The 15,654-nt window shown below is 42.6% G+C and overlaps 1 protein-coding gene across 9 annotated transcripts in view; it reads right to left on the bottom strand.

The window, feature by feature from the left end:
• The window catches only part of ARMC8 (armadillo repeat containing 8), an 831,002-nt gene that overhangs the window by 301,038 nt on the left and 514,310 nt on the right, over positions 1–15,654 (bottom strand). For all 9 annotated transcript variants that reach the window (XM_078680526.1, XM_078680529.1, XM_078680530.1 and 6 more), the window contains exon 12: positions 5,507–5,602. In XM_078680526.1, coding sequence (XP_078536652.1) covers positions 5,507–5,602 — 96 coding nt within the window. The remainder of the gene's footprint in view (positions 1–5,506; positions 5,603–15,654) is intronic.

Below are 15,654 nucleotides of genomic sequence, written 5' to 3'. Positions count from 1 at the left end.
AAGAGTCAAGATTCGAGGTAGCTGGAGTTGACAGGCTTTAATCAAGCATAAAGGACAGGAACAGGACAGCCTGTACGGGAATAGGATGGCAGCTGCCGGGGGCAGGAATAGGCTAGGCAATTGGGCAACTTTTAATAACAGTGCACAGTATATATAGTTAAACAAACACATTACATTCAATATAATAGGCGTAGCAGTAGGCGGGGTTTGTAGCAGTCGCGAAAGATAAGGGCAACATGATGTAACAAGAAGGCGTGTACAGGGCGTATACATAGACATGTGATGCATACGTAACAGAATATGTCATAAATGGGGCGGAAACATGGAGGGAGCTACCTGAGCAGCTGGGACCTCTAACCTAGTGGTGCGCGCAAACTGGCAATGACGTGTTACTAGGGAGAACTGGGGGCTATGACTTCTGTGCTAGAAGAGGAGACTAAAGTCTGGAGTGTCAGAGCGACATGTACCCAGGCATATCTAGTATCTGATGTTTAGAGAACATGTTGATAGAATCCAAAAGTTATCAGGGTAAAGGCTAACAGACATTAAGACTGGTGCATGCATAATTCTATATGTATTGTGTGTGTGGAGAATATTCTATGAATATTAATACAGTATTTCTCTTACATGGAGACATAAAGGCTAGACTATGACGGAAACTATTGATGCGATTCAGTAGCTTAGGAATGCAGAGAAGGAGGGTTGGACTGATAACTGGAAACATAACATACTCTTGGCAGACTGAGAGGCAGAGCCAGGCCGAGCCGGGCACTGCGTGGCATGAAGTAAGTGAAGGGTCAGGGATACAGGTGGGGGCTGTATCACTCCTCGGAGAGGGTTCAGGAGACAGGAGCTGAATCTAAGTCCGGGCCCTTTTGAGGCCTAGAAACGGGGACAATTCAATGAACTAACGTGCACACTGTGAAATGTGGCAACGTAGTTTTGCATAGGCCTAATATTCGTTGTATTCACGAGGACTGGAAACTGGCATACTAGAGATGGACACAACTGTAATTGCGTCTTTAATCGATCAGAGGGGAATACATGCATATCGATCATGCACATATGACATAACATGGGGAACACGTAGGCACATACAACATGGCAAAATTTACTTTTCCACACCCACAGGGGTCACCTTCACGATTCGTAGATTAACGAAGTGTGGTACAAAGACCATTTCCTATACAGCGTTCCCGGATACTCCGAAATTGTGCATGGTTTCTTACCTCAAGGCTTACGAGGAGATGTCAGAGGAGTTCCGTCCTCCAAGGGAGCATCAATTGCTTATTGCGCTCAAAAAGCCCCATAAAGCGGTCTCTTCCCTCACCATTGCCCGTTGGGTCAGGTGGATAATGCAGGAAGCTGGAATTGATCTTCAGATCTTTGGTGCTCATTCGGCCAGAGGAACGATGGCCTCGAAAGCGTTTACCCTGGGGGTTTGTCTTGAAGACATTCTGAATGCAGAAGACTGGTCTTCAGACACAACTTTTAAACGGTTTTATTTTAAGCTGGTTATTGAAATGGCTCACTTGGTGGAGAGCAAGAATTAAACGAGCATAATCCTCGCCTCCGGTCCTGACACAGAATGAAAAATGTCCTAGCTAGCTTAACGGAAAGTTTCAATTCTATTAAGGACACAGAGGCGAGGATTATCCCACCCAGGGTACATCTTGATGTATTTTTCCCCACCCTCGTAGTGGAGTAAGTAAACTGTTTCCTTCTCAGAATGCTTATTTGTATATTGTCATTTGCAATGCATGTGTTTCCCCTACAGGGATAATCCTTAGCCAATGCGGTCACCTAATTATATTCTTTGCTTCTTGACAGGAGATTCCAACGAACAGGATTCTTGAAACATTCGGCCTGGCTGACTACGAGCGACGAAAGAGGGGGATTGGAGGTTGACAGAGGACTGAGATATACCTGGAGCCTTGTGATTGGTGGACTGGCATGGACACTCTTTACCTGGACACTCTATTGTTGAAACGTGTTTATTCCCTATGTTTCATGGGAATAGTCGTTTTTTGACTGTGTTCTTTGAATGGCTGCTGTTCAATAGAGTGAGGAAAGAATAGCATAATCCAGGCCTCCAAGTCCTTAGTAGAATTGAAACTTTCCGTTACGCTAGCTAGGATATTTTTCATTCCAAGATGATCATCCGGATTTTTTTTAGATATATTAAAGGAGGGGTTGCACTACTGTCTGCATGTCAGAAAATGCATTAACTAGAAAGGCCAGCAACATTGGCAAGAACGGTAGGGGCTTTCTACACATACAACCTCTGAATTAAGTGTTCTGATTAACAATTCTAAGAAAGTGAACTCTGGTGTTAAGTACTGTCCTGCCAGAATGTACTTGCTTATAATGCCTAACTATGCTGTATTGTATACAACCATCTGCCATTGATTCTTTTCTTTCTTTTTATTATATGTATATTTTCATTTTGGACAAAAAACATGCAAAAAGTTTGATAGGATTTAAATGTTTACCAATATGTAGCAGAGCACACAGAAATATCCAAGTAAATCTGCAAAAAGTGATCACATTTAAAGTACTTTGATACACTTTCGGAGAAACAGTAAAGCATTTCATGTCATTTATGACCATATAATCATCCCAATACCCTTTCTAAAAGCCATATACTTTATTACGATCCACCCATAAAAGCAAGCACAAATGACATATGGTCCGCTCTACTAAATGCTTTGTTTTAAGAAAGGAATTAACAAAACGTTAAACTGCCTAAATTACAGAATGCTACAAAAAATTGGTCCAAGGAAGCAAGAGAACCACAAATACAGTATAAGAAAATAGTTCACAGCATTTCGATGCCAATTCAGCTACACTGACTGGGCAGGTGTAATGGATGCTGAGCACTCCTAAAATTCTGCATAGTTTGAAACAATTCAAATAAGCAGCTGTAAGAGATAGTGCAGTTAAAACTCCTTGAACATTAGGGAGACCCGTTCCGCTTACTAAACAGAAAGCAGCATTTCTTATTTGGAAATTATCAATAACACTTCTCAAATGAGGAAAAATGAAAACCATATAAAATTTGGCACTTAACCAAAGTAAGCATACTTTTAATTACCCCCTACAATAGGAACTGTGAATACCTGATGATGACAGCACTAAAAATTATGCAGCACAATCATGATTTTGATGTATCAACACACTTTACAATAAGTACACCGACTGGGCAGGTGTAATGGATGCTGAGCACTCCTAACATTCTGCATAGTTTGAAACAATTCAAATAAGCAGCTGTAAGAGATGGTGCAGTTAAAAACTCCTTGAACATTAGGGAGACCCACTCCGCTTACTAAACAGAATGCAGCATTTCTTATTTGGAAATTATGAATAACACTTCTCAAATGTGGAAACATTAAAACCATATAAAACTTGCCACTTAACCAAAGTAAGCATCATTTTAATTACCCTACAATAGGAACTGTGAATACCTGATGATGACAGCACTAATAATTATGCAGCACAATCATGATTTTGATATAGCAACATACTTTACAAGCTATTTTAAGCATAAATGTTTGTTGTCACTGTCCAGGAAAAGCCATCTCTGAGCATTCCTTGAACTTTATTTCTGCCACTGTTTTATTTTTCTCCCTTTTCAAAGGACACATTTTTGACAAACTATTCACAGAATATTTATATTGCAAAATACCTGAACTATTGTGGTCCTATGAATAATTTCAGAAATGAAACTAGACACGATTTTGTAACAACTGATATGGAAGACACAAATGTGAGTGGAAACCAGAAGACAGACTGCAATAATTTTTAAATTGCAGGATGAAAGGAAAATATATATATATATTTTTAAAGATGGATGGTGAGCACAGTTTAATTTCAAATAAGACGATCATTTTTGCTTTTGGTGATCATCACAGCATGAGTTGAATAGCCTTTAAAAGTTGGCACATACGAGAGCTACTCCCGTTTTACCAGAAACTGCTGAAATAAGTGAAGGATATATAGTTGTCCCTAATGAGAACAGGATCTCAACAATTACGTCATTACACGAATTTGGCTGTACTGCTCATATTTCTGAATTTGAAGACCAAATCTGATAAAAAAAAGTATTACAATCCAATAATGTAAAAGGCTGTTGCTTTTCTTGAAAACAAAATGTGAACAGGCCTAGGAAAAGTGGCAGCTCCTTTAAAATGCAGAAACTGATGAAACATTCAAGTCGCTTTTAATGTCTACTTAATCATGCCTATAAATATTGTTAATAAGATGAATCTTCATTTTTCATACACTTCAGATACACCTAATGGATGCAGTGTAATCTGTAAATCTGGAAAGGGTCACCTGTGTAACAGGTTTTTATGAAGCCCGTTAATAATGTAGTCGTTGTTGATGAAGTGTGGATCTAGCGGAGCAACTAAGAACTGGTAATGCCTCTGTGACTTAACCATGCTAATTGCACTTTTTTTCCTTGACAGTATCACCATACCTTAATTTTTCAGTACTCAGAGCAAAACCTAAATGGGTAAAGCACTTGAAGGCAACTAATTACCTTCAATTCATTTTCAACACTTTAATGACAGATAAAGGTTATTTTGTTTTGAAACGGTTTAGGTAATGAATTATGCTGTTCAACATCAACAAGTACAGTTTGGGTTATTTTCTTCACTGTGCGAAGGTCAGCCACACAGAAACATTTCCCCACATCTTTGGATTATTTAACATTTCCACCTTTCCATTGACTGTGATCTGGGTAAGCGTCAGAAGGCTACCAAGCAGGTAGTAGTAGTTCTTATGACACACCATTTTCTGCCTGAAGTAATCCTATAAGATCATATTATTTCTGGTTCCGGTAGAGAAGACCCATGCCTTGGATTCAAAAGCACAATTTAGATTTCAGCTCATCCAAATTTCTGGAAGTGACACATTGGCTTTAATAGCTGAATGATGAAGGAATTTAGAAATTCAGATAACCACTTACCATCAAAACTTAATTTACAGAAAGCTTTATTCACACAAACTTGCAAAACATTCAAAGGAAGAAGATAAAATCATAACTGGGCCACAAGAGGAATACAGTAGGAATGATATGGAAGTCTGAATGGCAGTTGAATAATCACATTTCCATAAGTTACATATTGAGCACTGCTGTTACTGTTTTCATTGATAAATATGATTGAAGCATTACAAAACTAATATATTAGCTTTCATTGGATTTCATGCAAAAATCAAAAGTGCAAAAAAAGAAAAAGAGTCCATAGTCAGTGTAACACAAGAGCACACTAGTTATTGTTCATTCCAACACGGTCATGCCACACTACATGTTCAAAAAAATAAATAAAGGTGCTCCATTCATTCTCTGAACATGATTTTTAGTCCCATTGTGTTTCTACTCTTTTTGTGTTATAATTATTCAAACAGTCACTGTTACGGCTCTTCACCAGGACGTTCAGGTCGACGTCACGCCCTGCCTGCTGGCTGTCAGGACTGGGGGACGCGCCTCTGCCAGACTCACCTTCTTCCGGATGTCCTCATCGTTGGCACCAAGGGAAGCATATAGCTTAAATGCTGCTTGCCGCAGTTCATGTGCATGTTTTAGGTCATGGTCAAGCTGCACAAAACAGGAAAACAAAATAGATAAGTTAATCAATAGCAGGCTAACAGCATATTGTTTAGTTACAAACAAAGGAAAGTAACAATGATAAAAATAAACATGAGTTACACAGCCTCATTATGTCAGTTTGACCTTCTATTAAGCCTTCAGTCAGTGGGAGCAGAGTGTTCTAGAGGGGCAATAATTCAAGCACTTCAGCAATTAATTTGTTCTTCTCTTTTAGCTGTTATGTTAAGATTGTGCACAAGTGTTACAAATGGCACCAAATGACTTTAGTGGCAGGGATAGTGTAACAAGGAAGGTGAAAAAAAGAAGCTACAGGAAGTGCTTTTAAAACCTGAGTAACTAACCTTGCCTATGTAGGGTAATAGTACTGAACTTAAAGGCAATTTCCATGCATGCCTAATAAGCTTTGATGCCAGAAAACTTAGGGTGAACATTCCTTTATGAAAAATAAGACCTTCAACTCCTTAAACTATTTAAGATTCTTGTGGTTTTGAAAGTTAGATGTTTATCACTTTTAATTAGCCGCCTTCAAACGTTTTAGCCTGTTATTTATCAATGGAGTTGTTTAGTTTTTACTTTTTATATTACCATAAGAACAATTTTCTGTCATATTATTAGGGTCTTGATCATAAAACGCTCACTGCTGAGGCGGGCTAATGTTCATTTGTTTGTTTCATGCACAATAAAAATGGATAGTTGGCCATTCAACTCCTTTCCAGTAAGACCAAACAGGGATAGATTTTCAAGGAGAAAAATGGATAACTATATTTTTCAAAGGCTTTTAAGCAGGCAGAAAAAATCTTATGAAGTGTAAATTGCTAGAGGGTGGCTACATTGCTGCTGGTGTGATATGCAACCATACGAGGAGGTCGGCAACTAGAAAAAGAGTTACCGAAGGAAAGAAACTTGTTCTGATAGACTTCTAAACACAGAATCTTCACATTAGAATCGATATCCAGGCATTACGTTAACGGGGGTGGGTCTGAAAACAGACTCGAAATAGAAAGTCCTAGAGGACCGAATAGGAAAAATGCCCCAACTGTCCATGCAGTAGAGCTTCGTGAAAAGTGCAGCAAAGCCATCGTGGCAGCTTGGCAGATGTCAAGGACAGGTACCCCATGCGCTAAAGCAGAAGTGGTGACCTTGTTTCTGGAGGAATGGGCCCGCAAGTTCTCAGGGGGCTGCTTCTTCACTAATGAGTAACAGATCTTAATGCAGAGAACAATCCATTGAGAGATGGCCCACCTCTGCACAGCCTTGCCCTTTTTCACTCCAGTAAACCCGATGAAGAGCTGATCATCTACCCAATGGTCTTTGGTGCGATCAATATGGAAGGAAAGTTTGATCTTCGGGTCTAGGCAATGAAGTGTCTCTCTCTCCACTTCTTGAGATTGAGGCTGCGTGAAAAAAAGTAGGAGGAGTGATACTCTGGCCATTATGAAAGGGAGTGATGCATTTTAGCAGGGAAAAGACACAATCGAAAGAACCAGTTTGGCAGGGAAAAAGCTGTGTAGGGAGGGTGGGCAGACAGAACTTGAAGCTCGATGACTCTCCTAATGGCGATCCAGAAGATAGTTTTCAGTGAATAGAGCCACAGTATCATCATCAAATGAATCTTTATTCGGCCATCAAAAACAATAAAAGCACATGAAAAAAAACACAATAAATACTTAAATCAGAATCAATACATGACGTTTAAAAACAGACCAGCAATTCATATACAATTTCCAATTAAGAATGTATAAAACCATCTAAAACTCTCAGTAGGTATGGCATTGATAATGTACAAAGAATACAGAATCTAAACTATAGAGGAGCATGTAAAGTGCAGATGATATTGTGCGGGGAGATGAAAAAAAGTGAAATGCCTACAAAAACGACCGATAATTAAGACATCCGTAATTCATCTCAGCATGAAGACAAAAGGAGCTATTAATTCCTTAAACAGCTTCTTCCTCAGTCTTATTGCTCCTGTAAGAAAGCTTGCGAGTCCAAACAGATATGGGGCGAAAACAGCATTTGTAAGTATATCAGGGCAGGCCTCACTTGTGCAAAATTGCAATTCCTTAACAGCAGAAAGGTGTACTTTTTACATAATTTACAGTAAAAGTCTCCTAAAAAAAGTGTAAGGTATCTTGTTCTGAAAACTAATCACAGGGGCAGGGCTCTAGGGCACCAGGCTTTGGGAAACCCCTGGGAACAGCTATGCACCAATGATAAAAATAAATCTAAACCTAATGAGGAGAAAAAAGAAAAGGGGATTGTTAATATAGGACCAGTAGGGTTGCCCTGAGAGCTTTGCATTCAATATTATGTATTGCCTTATTGTGGGGGTTGGTGGACCGTGAACAGCTCAGGGCGCCCTCAACTCTTTAGCTACTCCAGGACATAACCCAGACTTGGAATATTCAAAGCCACCTCAAGCCCAATACAGTTCTGTAGAACAAGCTGATTTAAGGTAGGACTGGAGCTTGACCAAATTTTAAGCCATTGCATTAAAGAAGCCATTGCAATGAGTTCGGAAATATAGCCCTGTCCGAGCTCCTCATGTACCAAAAGGGTACCAAGTTGGGGCAGCGAGAAGTCTGCAGAAAGATTCATTCTCAGCCACCGGCTTACTTCTTATAACCTATCAACACATCACTATTAACTCATCACAACTATAGGTGGCCATAGGTATACCTTTTTTGTTATAAATCTTTAGTACGGCAGGTATAGATTTGGCCCCCCGTCTTTTACCAAAGTCCATAGTGGCTCCTGCCACTCTAGCCAAGATATTCTTTTTAAGTGCTCTTTGTGCCACCCATGACTGCCTTTCATCAACCAACGCGCACAAATAGGGGAAAGCAGAAACTTTAGTGAGTTCTGCACACTACAAAAATACTTCTGTTTAGAAAGCTTTGCACTGTCGGTTGTCATAATTTGAGATTTAGAGAAGTTAATAGAAAGGTCAAGAGAGACCATAAAATCTAGGAAAGTATTTAAAAGGCTTTGCAGTTCCACAGCTGTCCGGACAAGTAACACTGCTTCATCTGCGTAGAGCAGAGCAGGGATAAGTTTAGTATCAGCCCTGGGAATGTCTTTACAAGTAGCTGACAAAACGTCCCCTAGCTTGTTAATGTAAAGGGTAAACAGGGTGGGTGCCAGGATACATCCCTATCCAACCTCTCTCTCAACTTCCCAGGTTGCTGAGAGTGAGTTGTTTTCATTGCACTAAATTAGGTTGAAAGGTTGGAAAGTGACCTGTATAGGAAGGCCACCAAGTCAGCATCCATACCCCTGTCTAGTAGGGAGGGCTAATGCTTAGATCTATTGACCAGGTCGAACGTGGAAGTTAGATCCATAAAGGCCATATGCAAGCGGCCCCTTTTGGCAATAGTATATTATCCAATGACCATGTGCAGATTAATGAATTGGTCCAAGGTCCCTCTGCCTTGCCTGAAGCCATATTGTAAATCTGAGATAATGTTAAAATTATCCCACAAAAGGGTTAAGCGGTCCATACCACCTTTCCCATGATTTTAGAGGCCAAGTCCAGTAAAGAAATTGGCGGTAGCACACTGGATCATCCCTCGCTCCCTTTTTAAAAATAAGCGAGATGATGGCTGTGGACCATGAGGGGGGCAGGCCACACGAGGAGGCCGCATTAAAAACCTGTGTCAAAATGTTAGTGCAGGTCACAGGGTCGTCTTTATAAAGGTTTGACGGCACCCTATCCAGGCCAGGTGCTTTCCTCCTGTCTGTGGCCACAGTGGCTTTATAGACCTCATCCACATTAAAAGGCAATGGCAAAGTATCAGCTCCAGGCTCCCATACAGTGTCATGCTCCCCAGAGTCAACTCCCCTATAGAGCCACAGTAGACAGCTGTGTAGCGGCTAAAAGGAAGAACACATCACAAACGGGAAAACCTGAGTTCCCATTCATGGAACAGACCAGAGGCCACCTCCAGGTGTAGGCTCCATTTAAAATCCCAGTGGCACAGATGGCTGAATTTGTCCGCTCTGGAATTCAAGGAGCCTGCCAGGTGCTGCACAACAGGAAAATTTGCTGGCGCTCCAGCCAACTGCAGAGGAGCAGAGCGTCTGTACTTGGCTGGAGCCTATTTAGCCCTATTTGTTGCAATACCACCTGTCCGTGAACACCTGAGCCCGCCTACCTTTGTTTGCAAGGAAGGCTTTCAATGGCAAGCGGTTCACTCTTAACACCAGAAGGTTGATATGAAGCTGAGATTCTTCCGGAAGCTAGAGTTCTCTGATCTGACCCCTCCCAGATGGCTGGTCCAACCCAGAAGTGATGCAGAGTCACCACTGCCTGCTCCGGGTAGGGAAGAGAAAGAGAGATGTCTGTTGCTGACCCAATTGTGGCTTGTCAGCCACTACTGCAGATCTTTTACAGTATCCTTTGAAATCTGGACCAGATTGGAGAGATTTCCATGGTGCTGCGCCCACTGGGACTTCAGACCTCACTGCAAAGCCCACATATGCCACCTGTGTGCTTTACAAGCAGGATGCCATCACACCCAGCAGCCTAAGAGTTAATCTCACCAAAATACATGATTGAGGCTGAAAACATCAGGAACATAGTCGGAATATCCTATACTCTCCGTTCCGGAAGGTAGGCATGGAACTGCACTTTATCCAGAATGGCTCCATCTCTGATGAAGCCAGTTGTGACTTGGGCATAATGACAGTGAAACCCATCAAGTGCAAAAGGTTTGCCGTAGTCACAAAGCGGGTGAGAACTGCCTGGGGTGAACCTGCCTTCAGCAGCCAGTTGTTGAGGTAGAAGAAGACTGGAAAGTCCGGCCTTCGAAGATGAGCTGCAACCACCGCCATTACTTTCCAGAACACCAGAGTACTGCTGGTGAGGCCCAAGTGGAGCACAGTAAACTAAAAATGCTTGTGGCCCACCGTGAACCACAGGTAACGCCAGTAAGCTCACACTAAGGGTGTGTGAAAATAAGCATCCTACAAATCCAATACTACCTTTTAGTCTCCAGGTGCAGAGCAGACAAGACCTGATCCAGGCTTATAATTTTGAATTTCTCTTTCCGCAGAAAGACATTGAGAGGGTGCAGATCCATAATCGGAGGAAATACTCAACAATATTTTGGCACTAGAAGGTAGCGGGAATAGCTATTTCTAGCACAGGCACCTTCTTGATAACTCCTGATCCTACCACCAATGAAATGGCTGTGGGGGCGTATGGTGTTGTAAAGTGGCCTTTATGGATGGTCACCCCCCCCCCCACTCACTTTTTACTGCTAGATGCTGTGGTAATTGATCTGAAAGTGTTCTAGACCCTGCTAACCAGGGCTTTTCCCCATACACTGCAAATGTGAATTGGAACCACCCACTTGGCAAGTACTTTTACACTCAAGTAAGGCCCTTGTATATGTTACCAGTGGTGCCCAGGGCAGGGGTGTAAAAGAGGCACCATGAGTAACCAGAGTGAAACCAAAGGCTGCAGGTCTGCCATGTCAGCCCTTCAGGAGCAGCTTGTCTGCTCGAGTTCGACCCTGCCCACACCATGTGTGACACAGTCACTTCACTGCATTTAATAAATGTCGGTCATCCCAAAGGAAGGCCTCATATAGCTCAGGAGGCAGGGTACATTATATGTTACGGGACATATGTGCAAGCATATATTGCCCTGTGGTAGCATTCTAAACATAATTCTAAAGCAAATGACCGCCCCTCCCCCCCCCCCATAGGATAACATGAGCTGGACACTGGACATCCTCAGATGTCCAGCGTCATTATGAAACGGTCGATTTCCTTCGCGTTTGGTGTCAAACACAGTGCTTTTTAACCCCTGACACGATGGTGGTGTCAAGGTTTAACCAGCATGTACATAGGTGGCATTTTAGAAAGTGCCCACCAAGTTAAGCCAGTGTTCTCATGCCTTGGTGAGCTTTTTCAAGGGTTTGCTGCAAAGACAGAGATTTGACCTCATGCTGGGTAGTGTGTGCTGCTCTCAGAGGTCAAACAAAGACCTGTGTGCGCAGAAACTGACACCTCAGCCCACACAGGATGGCTAGTGAATGGAACCAGCACGGTGGTGAGTCTCAAAGGCTTCACAGGCACTGCTTGACAAAGGAACTTGTCCCCCACTTGAGGAAAAAGCCTCCCCCTGCATGTCAAGCACTGTTTTGTGCAGCCAGGTAGGAAGTTTAGCTATTCAGGATGGTACACGTCCACAAGGCTGCCCACAACTCGAGGGTGCTGCAGCTTAAGTGTACAGTCGAGGATGGTTTTGGCCATCTTGAATTTAGTAAAAAAAAATATGTTCTGAGTGGTTTAGTGACGTGCACCCACTGGAAGTGGACAGTACTGGGGAAGATTAGCCACAGGACCGGATGCCCATTGGCTCCTAGATCTCACACCCACTAAATACAGGATTTAAGGAGCATGCTGGACACCAGTGCCTTATATTCTACGAAATAGCAAGAAGAGAGACGTTTCTACGACAAGGCAGGACTCCACGAAGAGAGGCGCTAAGCTCTGCACCTGTGGCAGCCACCCTGCACCCCCTGGATTTTGACTCAACCAAGGTAGGAGACTGGTTCTAAAAGGAAAGTGAACGCCTCTGCAAACTCCACACTTTACAAGAACCCCCTTGGGCTAGAGGAACTTTTCCTTGCAGTCAGCAGGTCCAAACCTGCTAAATTCACGACCTTGAAGTACTGACCACGAGCTGCCCGGCATGGCCGCTCGAAAGTCACTAGGCAGGTGGATTCTAGGGACTTTAGTCCCGACCCTCAGCGAGGCTCAGCTTTTTACAATGTTCCCCTGGTGCTCTTGAAGAAGATTTTCTTAAACATAGTGCTTGCAGGTACCAAGGTTTGCTGGTGGTCAGTACAACTACAACCTGCTTTATTCAACGCCTCAAGAGAAGGGATCCACCTGCACGAGCGCCCAACGACTCCTGTGGCTCCACCGTAAAGATCCTGCATTCGTTTTCACCCTCACTTGGCACGCCTACAAGAACCAGTTGTCGTGGACCCTGTTCAGCACCACAGATAGCCAGGAGCACCTTTGCACCATAGTCCACAGAGCCAGGAGGATTCAATCTGCTTGGAGACTCCTGGTCCAAGGCCAGGTCATTGCTTAAGTTCCAAAGGGTTTTGCTCAACTCGCCCCGCAAGTACCTTTTTGCCAAGGTAGCCATTTAAAGACTGATTTATTTATTGCTTGAAAATTGACAACTCCAGTTATCCTGTATGTATCAACTACGCTCTGGTGTCTAAAACTATTTAAATGTCTTAAATATTAAAAAATCTGCTCTGGTTTTTTTTATTGGTGTAAAATTTCTCTCGAGTTGCATCAATTACTTATCGCCCATGTAGGTAACGCTTAGCACATGTTCCTCTAAGTAGTCTGTCTGCTCTTTGACTCCCTACCAGGAATGAGAGAAGGTGTACAACAGAGCACCCGGGTCCATCTTTGCGTATTGTGCTAGTATTACATCGTAAGGATCCCCTGCCATAACACATAATACTTTCACCTTGCAACAGAAGGTATACTAAAGGGGCTTAGAGGCTCAGGCTGCTGGAGTGGTGGTGGATTTGAAAGCTCAATGAGCCTGGCTCTCACACTATTTACGAGATCCACAGTCCCATCCAAGAATGGACTGAGTAGGTTGCTGTACTGGCGGGTATGGCTGGTATAGCCGGTATAGCAGACGCACATAAGTGCCTCAACCACATCCACAACAGGGGCGAAAGGACTACTGCTGAGACCGGGCAGATGGAGAGCTCGAGGAATCTGGTGGTGACCCAGCTCTTGAGCGCTGGGCTAGCCTTATCGCCAAATAGGCAGGAGTAGTAGAAGGGCATGTCGATCAGTGAAGCCTGGACATCCCCAAGAACTCAGTGGACCGCAACCAGGCATGATGACGCAGTGCCACTGTGGAGGCCATGGCTGTGCCTATCGAGTCTGTAGTGTGCAGCCAACCTCCCCCTTGATAGCAAACTATGCTTCATCCAAGAGGACTTGTTTGAGGATGGTGTGGCATTCGTCAGGAATCAACTGTGCAACCAAGTCCAACAATGCACAGGTGTAAAGGCTCAAGAGACATGCGGTGTCCACCGATTGTAATGCTAGGGTGGTGGGGAAAAAATAATCCAATTCCCAAAGGTGTCCAGGCTATTGGATTCCCGGTCTGGTGGTGCGGGCGAAAACACATCTGGGTTGGCATTAGAGGTTGAGGCCTGCACTACCATCTCTCCGGGGAGGGTTCCTGGGAGGCAAAGGCTAGGTCCCCTAGTGCGGGACAATGACATTGGATAATCATGCAGTGCCCAGGAGCCCTTGTACAAGATTTGACACAGGCCCCACAGTAGAATGTCAGTGACGGCATCAATATAAGGGAGCAAGGGCTAAGCTGAGCTCACTCCTGGAGGAAGCTCCTCAGTCAAGACATTGGTCTGGCCTTTGACTGCCGGCAGCTGCTGTAGCTTCATTGCCCACTCAAGGACCATCTTGGGGAGCATCGACTAGCACTCGGAGCCGGTCTTGGAGTCGTGACTCGACCCCAGGCATCAGAGATAGACAAAGTGGGGATAAGATAAAGACATCTGTGTGTGATACTCCCCACAAGGCTTACATTTAGTGGGTTTAGTAGGGGACATGCCCTGAGCACACTGGGAAGCAACTGCATCAAAAAAGGGTTGACAGAGTGTGGAGAAAGTTGCAAAAAAAATTACAGAGGGAGCTCTCCAGATCCATGCTGTTGGTACTGAAAGAAAGGAACTGATATTAGCGCACAGGCGTGGTGCTTATTTGGGTACTATAATGCCTTCACTTCAAACAGGGACTGCACTGACACAGAGCCGATCAAGGCCACCTACCAGCAGGCAGAGGTACTGCTTAACATTTTCCGGATCTAGTCTGATGCCTGGGGAATATTCTAAGCTGAGGAATCTGCAGTTAGAAGTCTCTATCAGAACACACATTCATAATGAATATAACATTACACTGAAAAATATAATTTATTCAAATCAGTTAACAAAGGCATCATAAACAAATAGACTACAGTGCATGAATCATCATGCCTGTGGCAGATAAAATCTGGTTATGCCCAACCAAATAAAATGTATATACACTTATGGTTTGTCATGTTAAAAATAATTTACAGCACTTTTTTGGCCAACTGCAAACAAGTAGATGTTGTTCTGAAAACCTCTGTAACATAGCGAATCAAGTAACTAGATTTTCCTAAGCAAAGCATCTGAGCTTCGAGAATAGATCTGCAACCTTTTTGCATTAAAAATTGTCCATAAGAATTTTGTACTAAGATTAATCACATCAGGACAAAGACAAACGATATGTTGTTGTGTTTTGTAACGTATACATAAAAGCCATGTTGTCTGAGACTTTTACAGTTTATGCCAAGCCTTTGAAACTGTAGTGTCAGACTGCAAAATGATCGTAATATGAAGACATTAGATTTACCTTTCGCGTGTAGATTACTATCAAGATATTTTTGTCTCTTGTTGGTATTTGCTGTCTTTTGTGGGTATATGTGTATGTAGGTACATGTCGGCTTATTAAAAGTTACTTTGATTTTGTTTCTAATAGCTGTATATGTTGAATGGCTTTCATGTTAGAAGCATGTGCAAGGTAGGAAACCTGTAAACAGGAGTGATATAAAAATGCGTTGCCATAAGTGACTGGGTATTGTTAGTAAAAAATGTCTAATGAATTATATAAAGAGTTTTTCCTTGGCATTAAACATACAGTTTAAATTCTGAATAGAAACAAAACAAGCTAAAGATACAAGAAAAGTTCCAGATGGATTCTGCAGTGGGGAGTGGAGGGTCTAAGATTAAAAACACAACATTAACATTTGATGAAAACTTTGTCTAGCACTCCAATAACCTTGTCTAAGAAACCAAGGTACCCATTCAATAAGAGTTGGACTTAGTTGCACATTAGCGACAATCAAAATCTGACCAATGGCATAACTTACAGAGTGAGGGAATAATTTGGAGACAATAGTACTTCAATCTACCTTAATATCAAACATGATCTCAAGGTAC

This window comes from Lissotriton helveticus, chromosome 3_1 (genome assembly GCF_964261635.1).
Source record: "Lissotriton helveticus chromosome 3_1, aLisHel1.1, whole genome shotgun sequence".
In the NCBI taxonomy this organism is placed as follows: Eukaryota; Metazoa; Chordata; class Amphibia; order Caudata; family Salamandridae; genus Lissotriton; species Lissotriton helveticus.
The sequence above is the reverse complement of the archived record's forward strand: the minus strand, read 5'-3'. Positions and strand labels throughout refer to the sequence as shown.